Below are 15,919 nucleotides of genomic sequence, written 5' to 3'. Positions count from 1 at the left end.
TTTATGGGTTGGCGTAGTTTACGCCACTCTTGGCGTAAATTACGCCATTGATAGTTGAAAGACAGTAAAAAAGACACTTTGTGGAGTAATTTTACGCCAGCGGCGTAAATTATGCCAGACATGGCGAAAATTACGCCAGACTATTTATGGAAGTTAATTTTTGGACGAATTTGAGAGGTTTCTCACTTAGGGAACAAGTTTGGTGATATTCTTAAAATATTTGTTACTCCCTAATTCTTTGACTAAATCGACCACTGAACTCCCTAATTTTGTAACCAAACCTAAATCCACGTGAGATACAAATGATTTCATTTCTAATATTATATAAACCTAAATCCAATCCCAATATAATTCATTGCACATTCACTATTTTAATTAAGGAGCAACTGAAGGTGATTCTAAGAAGATTATTTTTAGAAATAAAATAAAAAAATTACAGGTGTCAGAATTAAAACCTGGAGGTGCTGGAATTAAAACCTGAAGGTTCCAGAATTAATGGTTTTTTTTTAGACAGTAGTTAGTTAAGATTACCCAGAGAGACTTAATCACTCACGCGTTCATCTCTCACAGTTATACCCGCCCCCCAACTGCATGACCAGGAGGAAACTCACACCAATCACATACGGGGCATGGACGGTAAACCCCCTACCCCCAACGCGATGTGAGAAATGTGTCATGGGTGGAACTTCATGGCAGGGATGAAATTGTGGGTTAATATGTTGTCAATGAGATCGAACTCCTGACATCCCCTGAAGGAGGCAGACCACCAATAGCTGGACCACATCACAACTTCAGGATTTCAAGATCTCGTTTCACGAATCATCTAATCCACACATGTATTAACAAACTCCGATTACAAGCGAAGATTGCTACGATGTTGATGAGGTGTGATCGGTTCCTAATTTATGTTCGGAATGATGATTTATGACAAGGATTTTATGTGATTTTAATGGTGGAAATTAAGTATTTTTGTGGGTTTTCATGTATATCAAGTAATGAAGAAGATTGCTCGAAAAGAAGATAAAATATGCTGAAAAAATCGACTCCTGCGAGTTGTCACCATTTTGGCCATAACTTGAGCATATGACCTCCGGTTGAGGTGATTCAAAGGCCCAGATGTCCGTATTTCAGAGGGCTATAATTTTGGTTTTTATGGGTTGGCGTAGTTTACGCCACTCTTGGCGTAAATTACGCCATTGATAGTTGAAAGACAGTAAAAATGACACTTTGTGGAGTAATTTTACGCCAGCGGCGTAAATTTTGCCAGACATGGCGAAAATTACGCCAGGCTATTTATGGAAGTTAATTTTTGGACGAATTTGAGAGGTTTCTGACTTAGGGAACAAGTTTGGTGATATCTATAAATACAAACCCCTAAGCCACGAATTAGAGGACTTTTTCCATTAGTTTTGGTGCTAAAAACCCTAACTCTAACATCAAAACATCTCAAGTTCTTCAAGATTGAAGGCATGTTCATCATTCTTCATCAAAAGATCATCAAGTTCATTAACATCAACATGCAAGGCTAATTTTTTTACTTTATTCCTTGTAATGAACTTTTAGTATATTATTTATTCATTCAAGTATGTGTGTAGTTTATGATTTTTTTTAAGGATTATGTCTTTTGATTTATAATTTTATAAACCGTTCAAGTGATTATTTAATACAAGTTTGTTGATTTTGATTATTGCAAGACGTATTATTGTGATTTAACAATTGTGCTTGATCCATTTAGTGTTAATTTAGATTAGGGATTAAGACAAGTGTTTAGGTTACATAATCGTGTCCAAGATAATTGCTTTAACAAATTTAAGAATTCATGTCTACGTGATTTAGATAATAACTTGATAAGCACACATGTTTGTTTGAATGAATGATACATAATTAGGATTTGAAAGAGATAAAGGCTTTTTATCCATTAATTACAACTTTATTTATGCTCTTAGCTTGAACTTTTACAGTTTAAGTCATTTTACTTTAATTCTCTTAATTAGTTAAAGTAATTTAGTTTAATCAAATCAACTCCTAAAAATTGCTTGATTTTAACCACAATCTCCCGTGAAACAAAATATATTAATACCCTAACTAGTTTAAGGTATTATAACATTTTTGATAGGTACTTCGACGCCTTTAAAATTTTGGTACTGCTGTCGGGGAGAGTGTGCGTTTGATTGCAAGCTCTTATTTGTAATTTGTTTTCTTTTTAAATTCTTGAAAAATTCAAAAAAAAAAATAATCATAAAACCTATAAAATCCAAAATATTATCTCATTTCATTAGTTGTTCGGTTTTACGTGTGGTGTTTTATTGTTGTGTTGTCAGGTACGCAAAACTCTTATTTGCAAATATAGGAGATAGAGATACTCGTGAGGTAGATTTATACTACCAACCAGGTGCGTACGAAGATCATTCAACTATTGCTTATCCGGCAGCTCCAAATGCGGAAAATAACCGGAGATTTGAGGTCCGTCCTCAATTGATTGCTATTTACCAACCTACCAAGGTTTGGCATCAGAAGAACCGTACGAGCATATCACGGAATTAAATGAAATGTGTGCTTCTCTGATGAAGAGGTACGCCTACATTTGTTTCCAAACTCTTTAAAAGATAAAGCAAAACGTTGGTTCTTGTCTTTACCCGCTCGGAGTATTGCTACTTGGGCGGGAATGAAAAAATAGTTTGTAGAGGAATTTTACCCTATAAGTAAGACTTCAGACATGCAAAACCAAATTAAATTTTTTAAGCAAGTGCCAAGTGAATTATTTCATGAGGCATATGAACGTTTAAAAGGATTACTTCGATATTGTCCCCACTACGAAATACCGAAATGAGTACTTGTCAAAGTTTTCTTTGATGGTTTAGATTCACAAAATCAGAAATTCCTATTGGCAGCAAGTGGTGGTGTCTTTTTGACCCGAAGTAGTGAGGATGACTTGGCTTTTTCGATAATTGAGCAAGGGTTCAAAAACTCAAGCTTCGGTTGAACGAAAATCTCACAATTCTAACTATGTTAACCAAGTGTCTAACTCGGGAGGGTCAACTAGGAATTTAGAAAAGGAATTGAATGAGATAAAGATGTTGCTTCCCATGTTGAACAACCCGAACCAGGGTGGTAGTGTTAATTTTGTGCTGTTTCAGAACGTGTGCTCAAATCGTGAAGATCCTTCCCATTATGCAAACGGTTAAAGAAATGGGATATCATTAGGGATGGAAGAACAAGTGAGCGAGGTTCAAGGGCAAAAGTATGATCCATATTCTAACACTTATAACCCAGTGTGGAGGAATCATCCAAACTTTAACAGGAATAACAACACATTGAATGCGCCAAATCAATACCAAAATCAATACCCGAGCAATAACCAGTACCAAAATCGAAACTACCAAACCGAAAACACTACTCAAAGTAACCCACCACTGAATCAACCTCCAAGTTCGGATACTAAGATCGATGCATTCATTACGAAAATGAGAAAAGTGGTTGAGTTGCAAAATAAATCCATTGGGGCATTGGCAAAAGAGATTGGTAATGTGGCGGAAGACAAGGAAACACGTGCACCAGGAACCATTCCAAGTTACACAGTTTTAAATCCAAATCACAAAGAAAAACGTAAAGGTCACGGTGTAAATATGGTAGGAACTTGGCTAAGTGGAAAGGCTTATAACAACCAAGTAGAGGTAACCGAGAAATTAGAGACTAAGCGCGGTTTAGGTAAGTCTCCCATTGTTCTTGATGAGGATGATGCCATTGTTGAAAACGAGAAAAGTGATGTTATAGATGGTAATGGGGTTGGGTTAAATGTTGAAAAATCGGTAGTCGAAAAGTTTGGGGAACTGGATATGAAGACTAATACCATTCCATTCCCCAAGGCTTTGAAGTCCCCAAACCAATTCCGTTATGGCAAAAAGGGACCAAAATCGGACAATATGTGGGAAACATTTAAACAAGTAAAAATTATTTACCCACTTATTAATGCAATCAAACAAATTCCAGCATATGTTAAATTTTCTAAAAAAATTGTGTGTTTAAAAACGAAAACTCAATGCATCATTGCCCAAAAAGGTAAAATTAACGGAAAAAGTGAGTGCCGTAATTTCTGGTTCACTTCCACCTAAGTTTAAGGATCCGGGGAAACCTTTAATTTTGGTTACGATGGGTAATTTTAATGTCAAGAAGGCTTTGTTGGATTTGGGGGATAGTATTATACTTCCATCGAGTCTTGTTGACCGGTACAAGTTGGGAACTTTAACACAAACGGATATTCTCATCCAACTTGTGGACCGGTCTGCAAAAACTCGAAGGGGTATGTTAGAGAATGTGATTGTGAAAGTGGAAGATTTTTATTACCCTGTTGATTTTATAGTTATAGACATAGAAAACACCTTTAGGGAGACCCAACCGACGATCACTCTTGGTCGTCCTTTTTTGTCCACAATTGATGCTCTTGTCAATTGTAGAACTGGGGTTATGGACATATCTTTTGGGAATAAGAGATCAAGGATTAATATTTTTAATTCATTGCATACACCAAATGTCCAGGATTATTTTGTGTTGGATACTAACCATGAACAGGTTCAAAAGCATGCATCAAATTTGAAAGAGGAAGAGGAGGTAAGGAAATCTAATAAAGAGGATATTACAGATAACTTCATGGAATCTCAAATAAGAACTAATGCAGAAATTTCAATGAGACAAAAAGTGTCGATTTAGAATCTTGAGCGCGAGTTCAAAAATTTGAGTCAAGTTCTTGAAACCAAGTTGAGTTGGTTCATTAGCACTGTTTGTCCATTACCAATGAAAGAAACCGTGATGGCAGTGTCCACTTTTGTCGGGATAGATGATGATGAGGATGAACAATGAGCCCTACCGACCACCATCAACGAGAAAATCAAATGAGAATGTATCTAGTGATAACAAAATGGAGAATATGTATGTTGGGAATGTGTTTGTTGATATACTTGAAAAATCTAAAGAGTCTGATGGGGAAGTAGCCAAAGTAATGGGGGGAACCATAGAACAACTCGTTGAAAGGTTTGGAGGTCACAAGATCAAAATGAATAAGAATAAAAAGGTATGAGGTGTCTTCTGTAACATCCCGTCTTTTTCCATTTACTTTCCGTTTATTTATTTTAAAGTCCGTTATTTAATTATAACGTCTATCGTTTACTCTACGTAATTAAGGTAATTCGTTTGATAAATTCACGCACCCGTATTTAAACTTGAGGGACCAATGTTGTCAAGAGGGCAAAGAGATGACTAGGTCAACTAGTCAACCTTCACCCTCCTCCATTCATTTCATCTTCCTCATTTTCCACTACTTTCACTTTTGCTCTCAAACACCCATTTCATACATTTATTATCTAAATTCGATCTAGTGGGCGTTCTTCAAAACAAATTATATATTTAGAATCCTTGCATCTTCCTCTTCGATTCCATACCAATTTCATCTCTTTTGGGTAACTTTCTAAAAATACTAGATTCTTTGTTCTTGATGTTTTTAACTTATAAAAGTGTTAATTAGTGTCTATGGCTCAAGTCTAACATGAATATATGATTTATATGCGTGTTATTGTCATTTTGATGTAACTAGCATGAACTTGAAAATGGGTGTGTTTGATCTTGAGATTTGATTGCTTAAATGTTGTTAGATGTTAAAAGTTCATGTATTAAATGTGTTACTAGCATCACTAGCTTCAATTTGGTATGTAGGTTGTCATGCAAAAGCTTCAAAAACATAATTGTTAAATTTGTGATTTTGAGTTAGGGTTTGATAGAAGTAAAATGGATTTTGATGCATTGAATGCTTTGCAATGTGGTTTGTAAGTGTTTAGTTGTATTGTATGCGTAATTACCTACAAAACGGCGTATCATATGTGTGCATTTAATTCCCGAATCATCAAAGTGCATTTATGAACTTGAAAGCATTTATAGTGGGCAATTAATGAGCTTTCAATTTAGATTTGATTATTGTAAATGATGATTTTGGTTGATGAAATGTGTTTAGTTGTGTTACTCATTAAATTACCTTTCAAACGATGTATGGCATACGTTTTGAATGTTTTCGGTTCATGAGTTATGTTAAATTGAGTTTTGGTTCGAGACTTAACAAAACTGCAGCAACAGCAATTTTTCCAGTAAAGCGCACCGCAGATTGGAGCGCGCCGCGCACATGTTGAGGTGCAAATGCTAAACCCCCTGGACTGGTACCTGATCTGTTTCCACGCTGTAGTGCGCGCCGCGCACTCCTACGCGCACCGCGCATTTCCTCAGGCCAATTTTACTTGTGTTTTACTTTTCACAAAATCTTTCCCGCTTAACCGTAACTCCAATTAACATGAAATTTGGATAACATGCTCATATATAAGTTATCATCATGGGAAAATTGTCGGATACTCGACCCGACCCCGTTGACTTTGACCAAGTTTGACTTTTAGTCAAACCTAACCAAATACTTATGCAATCGTTCTAACTTGCTTTTATACTTGTATCTTGCATGAAACTTGACAACGTGATTCACATGCTATATAATTGAGTCGTAACGAGCCATAGGACTAATTGAACATCTTTGACCAACTGTGTTTACCGTTATTGACACGACCTACTTGTTTAGGTCAAGATTAGCACTCGTTCTTGCACACGTTACTTTGTGAAGTACTTTATTTACTCGTGCACTCAAGGTGAGATCATAGTCCCACTATTGCTCTTTTATACTTATATGTGGGATGAGAGAATGTAAACGTTTCATTTTACAAAGTGAACACAAGTACGAAAACAAACATTCTACGTACGAATTAGAACAAAAAGCCCCAATTCAATTATCATTAGTTACACTTGCAGGTGTAAGCGAGAACTTATGTTGTGTGGCCATACGGGTTTGACAAACCCTCATTCGGACGGTTCGCTACTGTTAAACGGATGAAATATATTTTCGGGGATAAGTGTATGTTCTGACACTATATTAATGGGGTTTCGTGATAGTTAAGCCTTGATAATTGGGTGCTCGTGATATCAACTTTTAGAATGGTTTACTATTATTTCAACGTTATAAATCTTGTGGTTCAACTTAATTACTTACTCGCTTACTTACTTAAGCTATGATTTCACCAATGTTTTCGTTGACAGATTCTCTATGTCTTTCTCAGGTCCTTGAACGTTAAGTGTTACAAGCTTTCGCAAGCTATTTTGATATTTGCTTGGATGTCGAGTATACATGCATACATGGAGCGTCTTTTGAATTACCTTAAATTGTGTTGCATAGGTTTCATTTGTGTTTAAAACGTTGTAACGTAACTAGTTGTCGAACTACTTTTGTAAACTTGAAACATCCTTACATTTGAAATGAATGCGACATATTTTGGTCAAACGTTGTTTTAAAGACTTATGACCACGTAACGGGACCTAATTAGACGGCGCCGTCAATGACAATTTTGATGGGTCGCTATAGATGGTATCAGAGCGTTGGCTGTATGGATTTAGAGTTCATTGGTGTCAACACCGAGTCGTAGGGTACATTAGTAAGTCTAGACTACAACCGGCATATAGACTTGAAGTAGGACTTACTTGACTACTTGTGCATTTATACTCGAACTCTCCTATTCATATCTAACTCCTATTCCACCTTAATCTCATGTTGTTAAATTTGATTGACACGCCACCTTGACCTTATGAAGTAATGTTAAACGCACATGTGAATCAGGGTAATATAATTGTCGGGATTATATTACGGTGGCTCACATGGACATTCTGACATTACGACATAAAGAATTTAAGGCGGGTCAAGGAAAATTTTATCTTTATCTTTATTCCATATCACGATTAGTATTATTGAGAATACTAATCAACGATATTCTTGTGTCTTGAAGGAATAATGCCTCCTCACCGAATCCCACGCAATGAAACTCCCGAGCAAGCTCTTCAATGAATGATAGCCACCGCCGTAGATGCGGCCATGGCCGGTCACTCCTCCAACAAAAACAATAACAGCAACCACAACAACAACAATCATGGATCCGGTAATTCAAGCGAGGGGTGCTCCTACAAGAGCCTCATGGGGTGCAAACCTCACACTTTCGATGGAACCGGGGGACCGGTTGTGCTCACCCGATGGTTTGGGCAAATGGAAGCCGTCTTTAGCATAAGCGGTTGTCGGGACCAAGATACGGTCAAGTACTCCACTCACACTTTCGCCGGTATCGCTCTCACTTGGTGGAACACCTACGTGCAATCGGTGGGTACCGATGAAGCCCACGCACTCTCTTGGGCCGATCTAAGGGAAAAGATGATCACCGAATACTTCCCACGTGAAGAGACCCGCAAGCTTGAGCACGAGCTAAGAACTTTAAAAGCGATCGGAAATGACCTCAAGGCCTACAATCAACGATTCGCTGAGCTATCCTTGATGTGTCTGGCTCTCGTGACTCCCGAATCTCTAAGAGTTGAACTTTACATGGATGGCCTCCCTAAGAGAATCAAACACGGGGTAATGTCATCCAAACCCGCTAATATACAAGAAGCTTTGAAGATGGCTCGCCAATTGATAAAAACGGTGGATGAAATCGTGGTACCGGCACCTAAGGCCGAGGATAAATCGGATGGCAACAAAATAAAGTGGGAAGCCCCCCAATCAAGCAACTACAACAACAACTTCGCTAAGAAGCCTTTCACCTCTGACACCAAGAAAAGTTATGTCGGAAATAAACCTTTTTGCAACAAATGCCATAAACATCACTATGGTGAATGTGGCAATCTATTTTGCCACCGGTGTCAAAGAAGTGGTCATGTGGCCAATGATTGTAGGAGTGCCACCCCCGTCGCTCAAAAGGGGCCTAATGCACCAAAACCGAAAGTTTGTTTCGAGTGTGGCCAACGAGGCCATTTTAAAGATGCGTGCCCAAAGAAGAAACCAACCCCAATGCACGCGGCCGAGCTTTTAACATTAACGCCCAAGAGGCCCGAGATGACAATGAACTAGTTACGGGTACGTTTCTTCTCAACAACTCTTATGTTTCTTGCTTATTCGATTCGGGTGCCGAAAAATATTTTGTATCCAAGACTTTGGCTCATACTCTTTGCACTCCACCCCTCCCCCTAGATACTACTTATGCCATTGAAGTGGTCGACGGGAAACTATTAAGTGCCGACACATATTACTGGGGGTGTACGCTAAACATATTAGGTCACGAGTTTGAAATTGACTTGATACCCATGGAACTAGGAAGTTTCGATGTAATAATCGGTATGAATTGGTTGGTCAAGATGAAGTCTTACATCCTTTGCGATCTTAACGCAATCCGAATTTCTATCGAGAATGGTGAACCCTTGATTGTCAATGGCGATAAGAGTTGCACCGGACTCAACCTCGTTTCATGCCTTAAAGTTAGAAAACTACTTCGTAAAGGTTGTTTTGCGATCCTAGCTCACGTTAAGAAAGTCGAGACCGATGAAAAGCATATCGATGACGTGCCAATTGTTAGTGACTTTTTCGATGTATTTCCCGACGAATTCCTGGGTCTTCCACCTCATCGACTGGTTGAATTCCTCTTCCTCTTCCTCGCATCGATGACCTCTTTGACTAACTACAAGGGTCTTGTGTATATTCAAAAATTGATCTCCGCTCGGGTTATCATCAACTAAGGGTTAAGGGGGAAGATGTCTCCAAAACCGCTTTCCGGACTCTTTATGGTAGTTATGAATTTCTTGTAATGCCGTTTGGTCTAACTAACGCACTGACGGTGTTCATGGATCTTATGAACCGCGTGTGCAAATCATACCTCGACAAATTCGTTATTGTTTTCATCGATGATATTTTGATCTATTCTAAAAGCGAAGAAGAACACGAAGAACATCTCCGACTTGTGCTTGAACTCTTGAGACAAGAACGACTCTATTCCAAATTCTCCAAGTGTGAATTTTGGTTGAAGGAAGTTCAATTTCTTGGTCATGTGGTAAGTGATCAAGGTATTAATGTTGATCCATCAAAAATCGAAGCCATTAGCAAATGGGAAGCCCCTAATACTCCTACTCACATCCGTCAATTCTTGAGTCTCGTCGGATACTATCGTTGGTTCTTCAAAGATTTCTCTTTGGTTGCTCGTCCTCTAACCTCGTTAACTCACAAGGGAAGAAAATTCATTTGGGCAACCGAACAAGAATCCGCATTTCAAATCTTGAAGACGAAGCTAACCACTGCTCCTATCTTGTCTCTTCCCAAAGGCAATGATGACTTTGTTGTATATTGCGATGTCTCGAAACATGGTTTTGGGTGAGTATTGATGCAACGAAAGAAAGTCATTGCTTACGCCTCTCGACAATTAAAAATTCATGAACGGAACTACACGACCCATGATCTCGAACTCAGAGCCGTTGTCTTTGCACTCAAAATGTGGAGACATTATCTTTACGGAACCAAGAGTACTATCTTCACCGACCACAAAAGCCTCCAACACATCTTCGACCAAAAGCAACTAAACATGAGACAACGACGGTGGATTGAAACTTTGAACGATTACGATTGCTAGCTTCTTTACCATCTCGGGAAGGCAAATGTGGTAGCCGATGCCTTAAGTCGAAAGGAAAGAATGGTACCTCTTCGTGCCAGAGCCTTAAACATCACCATCCACACCAACCTCAATAGTCAAATTCGGGTAGCCCAAGATGAGGCTTTTAAAGATGAAAACGTTTTTCTCGAATGCTTGAACATCCTCGCCTCTCGATTCGAAGTTAAGGAGACCGGAATCCGATATTTCGTCGAAAGGATTTGGGTGCCTAGTTATGGGAATTTACGAAGTCTTATTTTAGACGAAGCCCATAAGTCAAGATACTCGATTCATCCTGGTACTAATAAGATGTACCACGACCTCAAAGAACAATATTGGTGGCCGAACATCAAAAGGGACGTTGCTACTTATGTTGCAAGGTGTTTAACATGTTCCAAGGTTAGAGCTGAACACCAAAGGCCGTCCGAGTTACTTTAACAACCCGAAATTCCGCAATGGAAGTGGGAAATAATAACAACGGACTTCATCACGAAACTACCAAAGATGGTGAGCGGTTATGATACCATTTAGGTTATTATTGACCGTCTCACCAAATCCGCCCACTTCCTCGCCATGAAAGAAACGGACAAAATGGACAAACTTGCACAACTTTACATTAAAGAGATTGTAACCCGTCACGGGGTACCCTTATCGATCATATTTGACCGAGATGCTCGGTTTGCTTCTAGATTTTGGCGTACCTTGCAAGAAGCCTTGGGAACACATTTAGACATGAGTACCGTTTATCATCCACAAACCGACGGACAAAGCGAACGCACAATTCAAACTTTGAAAGACATGATACGAGCTTGCGTTATCGATTTTGAAAAAGCTTGGGAAAAGCACTTGCCTCTAGCCGAGTTCTCTTACAACAATAGTTATCACGCGAGTATTAAAGCCGCACCTTTTGAAGCGTTATACGGCCGCAAATGTTGTTCTCCTCTTTGTTGGGCTGAAGTAGGTGACTAGCAAATCACCGGACCCGAACTCATTCACGAAACAACCGAGAAGATTGTTCAAATCCGAGATAGGCTCAAGACGGCCCGTAGTTGTCAAAAGAGCTATACCGACAAAAGACGTAATGATCTCGAGTTCCAAGTCGGTGATCGGGTAATATTAAAAGTCGCGCCTTGGAAAGGTGTAATCCGTTTTGGGAAACGTGGGAAACTAAATTCGCGATATATTGGTCCTTTTGAAATCTTGGAGCGTATTGGACCCGTTGCTTACCGTTTAGATCTTCAGACTCAATTGAGCTCCGTTCATCCTACTTTCCATGTATCAAACTTGAAGAAGTGCCTTGCCGAACCCGATGTCATCATCCCTCTCGAAGAGTTCACTATTAATGACAAACCTCATTTCGTGGAAGAACCGGTTTGAAATTGTGGACAACTCTGTGAAGACGCTAAAACAAAGTAGAATTTCGATCGTTAAAGTTCGTTGGAATGCCAAAAGGGAACCCGAGTTTACTTGGGAAAGACAAGATCAGATGTAAAGAAAGTATCCTCACTTATTCGTAGAGTTGGAAACGCAAGATCTCGAGGAAGAAACAACGACTACTATGCCTACTTAAATTTCGGGACGAAATTTCTTTTAAGGAGTAGGTAATGTAATATCCCGTCTTTTTCCATTTGATTTACGTTTATTTATCTTAAAGTCCGTTATTTAATTATAACGTCTCTCGTTTACTCTACGTAATTAAGGTAATTCGTTTGGTAAATTCACGCACCCGTATTTAAACTTGAGAGATCAATGTTGTCAAGAGGGCAAAGAGATGACTAGGTCAACTAGTCAACCTTCACCCTCTTCCATTCATTTCATCTTCCCCATTTTCCACTACTTTCACTTTTACTCTCAAACACCCATTTCATACATTCATCATCTAAATTCGATCTAGTGAGCGTTCTTCAAAACAAATTATATATTTGGAATCCTTGCATCTTCCTCTTTGATTCCATACCGATTTCAACTCTTTTGGGTAACTTTCTAAAAATACTAGATTCTTTGTTCTTGATGTTTTTAACTTATAAAAGTGTTAATTAGTGTCTATGGCTTAAGTCTAACATGAATATATGATTTATATGCGTGTTCTTGTCATTTTGATGTAACTAGCATGAACTTGAAAATAGGTGTGTTTGATCTTGAGATTTGGTTGCTTAAATGTTGTTAGATGTTAAAAGTGCATGTATTAAATGTGTTACTAGCATCACTAGCTTCAATTTGGTATGTAGGTTGTCATGGAAAAGCTTCAAAAACATAATTGTTAAATTTGTGATTTTGAGTTAGGGTTTGATAGAAGTAAAATGGATTTTGATGCATTGAATGCTTTTCAATGTGGTTTGTAAGTGTTTAGTTGTATTGTATGCGTAATTACCTACAAAACGGCGTATCATATGTGTGCATTTAATTCCCGAATCATCAGAGTGCATTTATGAACTTGAAAGCATTTATGGTGGGCATTTAATGAGCTTTCAACTTGGATTTGATTATTGTAAATGATGATTTTGGTTGATGAAATGTGTTTAGTTGTGTTCCTCGTTATATTACCTTTCCAATGATGTATGGCATGCGTTTTGAATGTTTTCGGTTCATGATTTATGTTAAATTGAGTTTTGGTTCGAGACTTAACAAAACTGTAGCAACAGCACTTTTTCCAATAAAGCGCTCCGCGCAGATCTGAGCGCGCCGCGCACATTTTGAGGTGCAAATGCTAAACCCCCTAGACTGGTACCTGATCTGTTTCCACGTTGTAGTGCGCGCCGCGCACAGCACCGCGCACTCCTGCGCGCACCACACATTTCCTCATGCCAATTTTACTTGTGTTTTACTTTTCACAAAATCTTTCCCGCTTAATCGTAACTCCAATTAACATGAAATTTAGCTAACATGCTCATATATCAGTTATCATCATGGGAAAATTGTCGGATACTCGACCCAACCCCGTTGACTTTGACTTTGACCAAGTTTGACTTTTAGTCAAACCTAACCAAATACTTATGCAATCGTTCTAACTTGCTTTTATACTTGTATCTTGCATGAAACTTGACAACGTGAGTCACATGCTATATAATTGAGTCGTAACTAGCCATATGATTAATTGAACATCTTTGACCAACCGTGTTTACCGTTATTGACACGACCTATGTGTTTAGGTCAAGACTAGCACTCGTTCTTGCACACGTTACTTTGTGAAGTACTTTATTTACTCGTGCACTCAAGGTGAGATCATAGTCTCACTTTTGCTCTTTTATACTTATATGTGGGATGAGAAAACATAAACGTTTCATTTTACAAAGTGAACACAATTACGAAAACAAACATTCTACGTACGAGTTAGAACAAAAAGCCTCAATTCAATTATCATTAGGTTCACTTGCAGGGTGTATGTGACACCCCGTACAAAACCATCGTATACGGATCATCAACAACATGATCATTACAAAGTCAAACACTATATGTTGTTTGAAAACCAGTTTTGCATTCATGAAAATATAGCGTTTTACAAAAGATAACGTGCTTCCTATGAATAGAAACATAAACATAAGTACGTGACCCAAAGGTCGTTACAAAGCCATTGTTTGAAAGTAACGTAAGTACAAATGCAAAATAAAAGTTCCATGATTGAGCCGTCTCTAAGTAATGCAGCGGAAGTCTAACACAATAAGTCTGTAACACCAAGACAGCAAGTCTAACAGCGGAAGCAACAACGTCTAAGCACCTGAGAAATACATGCTTAAAAAGTCAACACGAATGTTGGTGAGCTATAGTTTGTTTGTAATCAGTAATGTAATGTAGGCCACGAGATATCAGTGCTTCAACCTGCAGTTTAAATTAGTAATTCAAATCAGTATGATAAAGTATATGCTTAACCGTGGGCACTTGGTAACTAACTTAACGTAAATATTACCCCCTAAAGGTACACTTGGTGAGTGCGTAAGTTTACGAAGTATTAAACACCCGTTAAATGCTAGCGCGACTAGTTCGAGTGGGGATGTCAAACCCTATGGATCCATATCTAAGATTCGCGTTCACTGGTTCAAAGACCAATGACTAAACGTTACCGAGCTAAGGGGAAAGTTTATGCCGTTGTATAACCCACACATAAAGTTTAAGTACTCGTGCCTAGTATGTAAAATGTAAAATGCGCATGTATTCTCAGTTCCCAAGATAGTTAAAGTAAAAAGGGATGCTATAACTCACAGTGGAAAGTAGTAAAGTCGATACGGAATAAGTAAGCAAGTAGTTGGTCCGAATGGTCCTCAACCTAAGTCAAAAGTTACTAAGTCAGTAAATCATTCCCAAAGGTTTAAAATTATGTAAATTAGGTCTTAAGTATCATCATCATTCATCATAAGTCAAAAAGGGTAAAGTAAGTTTCAATCAAGAATAGAGTTTGAAACAAAGGCTGACTTCGTTCAGTCGCCACGACCTCTATACAAACTGAAATGAGGTTAGACCTGTGGCAATGGCTCCGTATATGAGTCCCCTAGTTGCTGACCAATTTCCAGAACCAAAATTGTCTTTGTTTGGCCGTGGTGATGGTTTAAGTGCGAGTAGGTCAGAAATTTCAGCACAACGTTACAAGGGTGTAGTGACTTTCGGGAGGCTATAAATCCTAAACCGTAACTCAGATTCAGACGAGGCCTAAACGGAAAATCATCTACTCGAACCGAACTAACAGGAAATCAACTCTCCAGTATCCCAGGTAGCCTGATCAGACCCAGAAAAGAGTAAACAAAGTGCTCCGGTGGGTTCTTGGTGCTTGATGCCCATCACGGTTCTCATCCTTGATACCTATAGCTTCAAGTGTACAACTCATTGATGTGTGTGCATCATCTTAACCAAGTTTTGACCATCATAAAACTAGTGTATGTCTAAGATATGTAGCACAGCTCATTTAAGGGTTGCAAGTAGGTTGATGAACCAAAGTTACATCAAGATCTTAGATCCGACACATACATGAGTTCTATTAGTAATATTAAGCTATAAACTTGAATGTAAACTAAATAAACAGGATCTTAAGTTGTAGAACTTAGATATTAGTTAGATCTTGAAGATCCTAGACTAAAAACTCTAGATCTAGTGTTCTTAAGTTAAACCCTAAGTTATGGAACTTGGATCTTTACTTTAACAAAACCATAACTTATGAAAGTTAGATTTTTATCTTGTAAAATGTATATAAGCTTATAAGCTTTTGTTTACAACAAAATTGAAAGACCATAAGCTATAGAAACTTAGATCCAACATAAGTGTATGAAGTTATAACTAGAAAGTTAAACTTCTATGTTCTTGAACTTACAAAGTTTAAACTTTAGTTCCAAGAAAAATGAAATCAAGTTTAACTAGTAAATACTTGGCCAAATTAACAACATCACAACTTTAAATAAATA

At 38.2% G+C, this 15,919-nt stretch overlaps 1 protein-coding gene across 1 annotated transcript; it reads left to right on the top strand.

The window, feature by feature from the left end:
* Window positions 1-3,206: 3,206 nt before the first annotated feature.
* On the top strand, window positions 3,207-4,707 carry LOC139875836 (uncharacterized). The gene is made up of 2 exons (XM_071863131.1): window positions 3,207-3,944; window positions 4,060-4,707. The coding sequence occupies exons 1-2, from the start codon at window positions 3,207-3,209 to the stop codon at window positions 4,705-4,707; spliced, it is 1,386 nt and encodes a 461-aa protein (XP_071719232.1).
* Window positions 4,708-15,919: the final 11,212 nt, after the last annotated feature.

Source organism: Rutidosis leptorrhynchoides, chromosome 11 (genome assembly GCF_046630445.1).
Source record: "Rutidosis leptorrhynchoides isolate AG116_Rl617_1_P2 chromosome 11, CSIRO_AGI_Rlap_v1, whole genome shotgun sequence".
NCBI lineage: Eukaryota > Viridiplantae > Streptophyta > Magnoliopsida > Asterales > Asteraceae > Rutidosis > Rutidosis leptorrhynchoides.
The sequence above is the reverse complement of the archived record's forward strand: the minus strand, read 5'-3'. Positions and strand labels throughout refer to the sequence as shown.

What these genes read in the sequence shown, in the direction of transcription:
- LOC139875836 (XM_071863131.1), top strand. Translation starts at nt 3,207, where the DNA reads ATGGAAGAACAAGTGAGCGAGGTTCAAGGGCAAAAGTATGATCCATAT. An exon ending in TGTGGGAAACATTTAAACAA is followed by an intron (nt 3,945 to 4,059) that starts GTAAAAATTATT and finishes TTGCCCAAAAAG; the next exon opens with GTAAAATTAACGGAAAAAGT.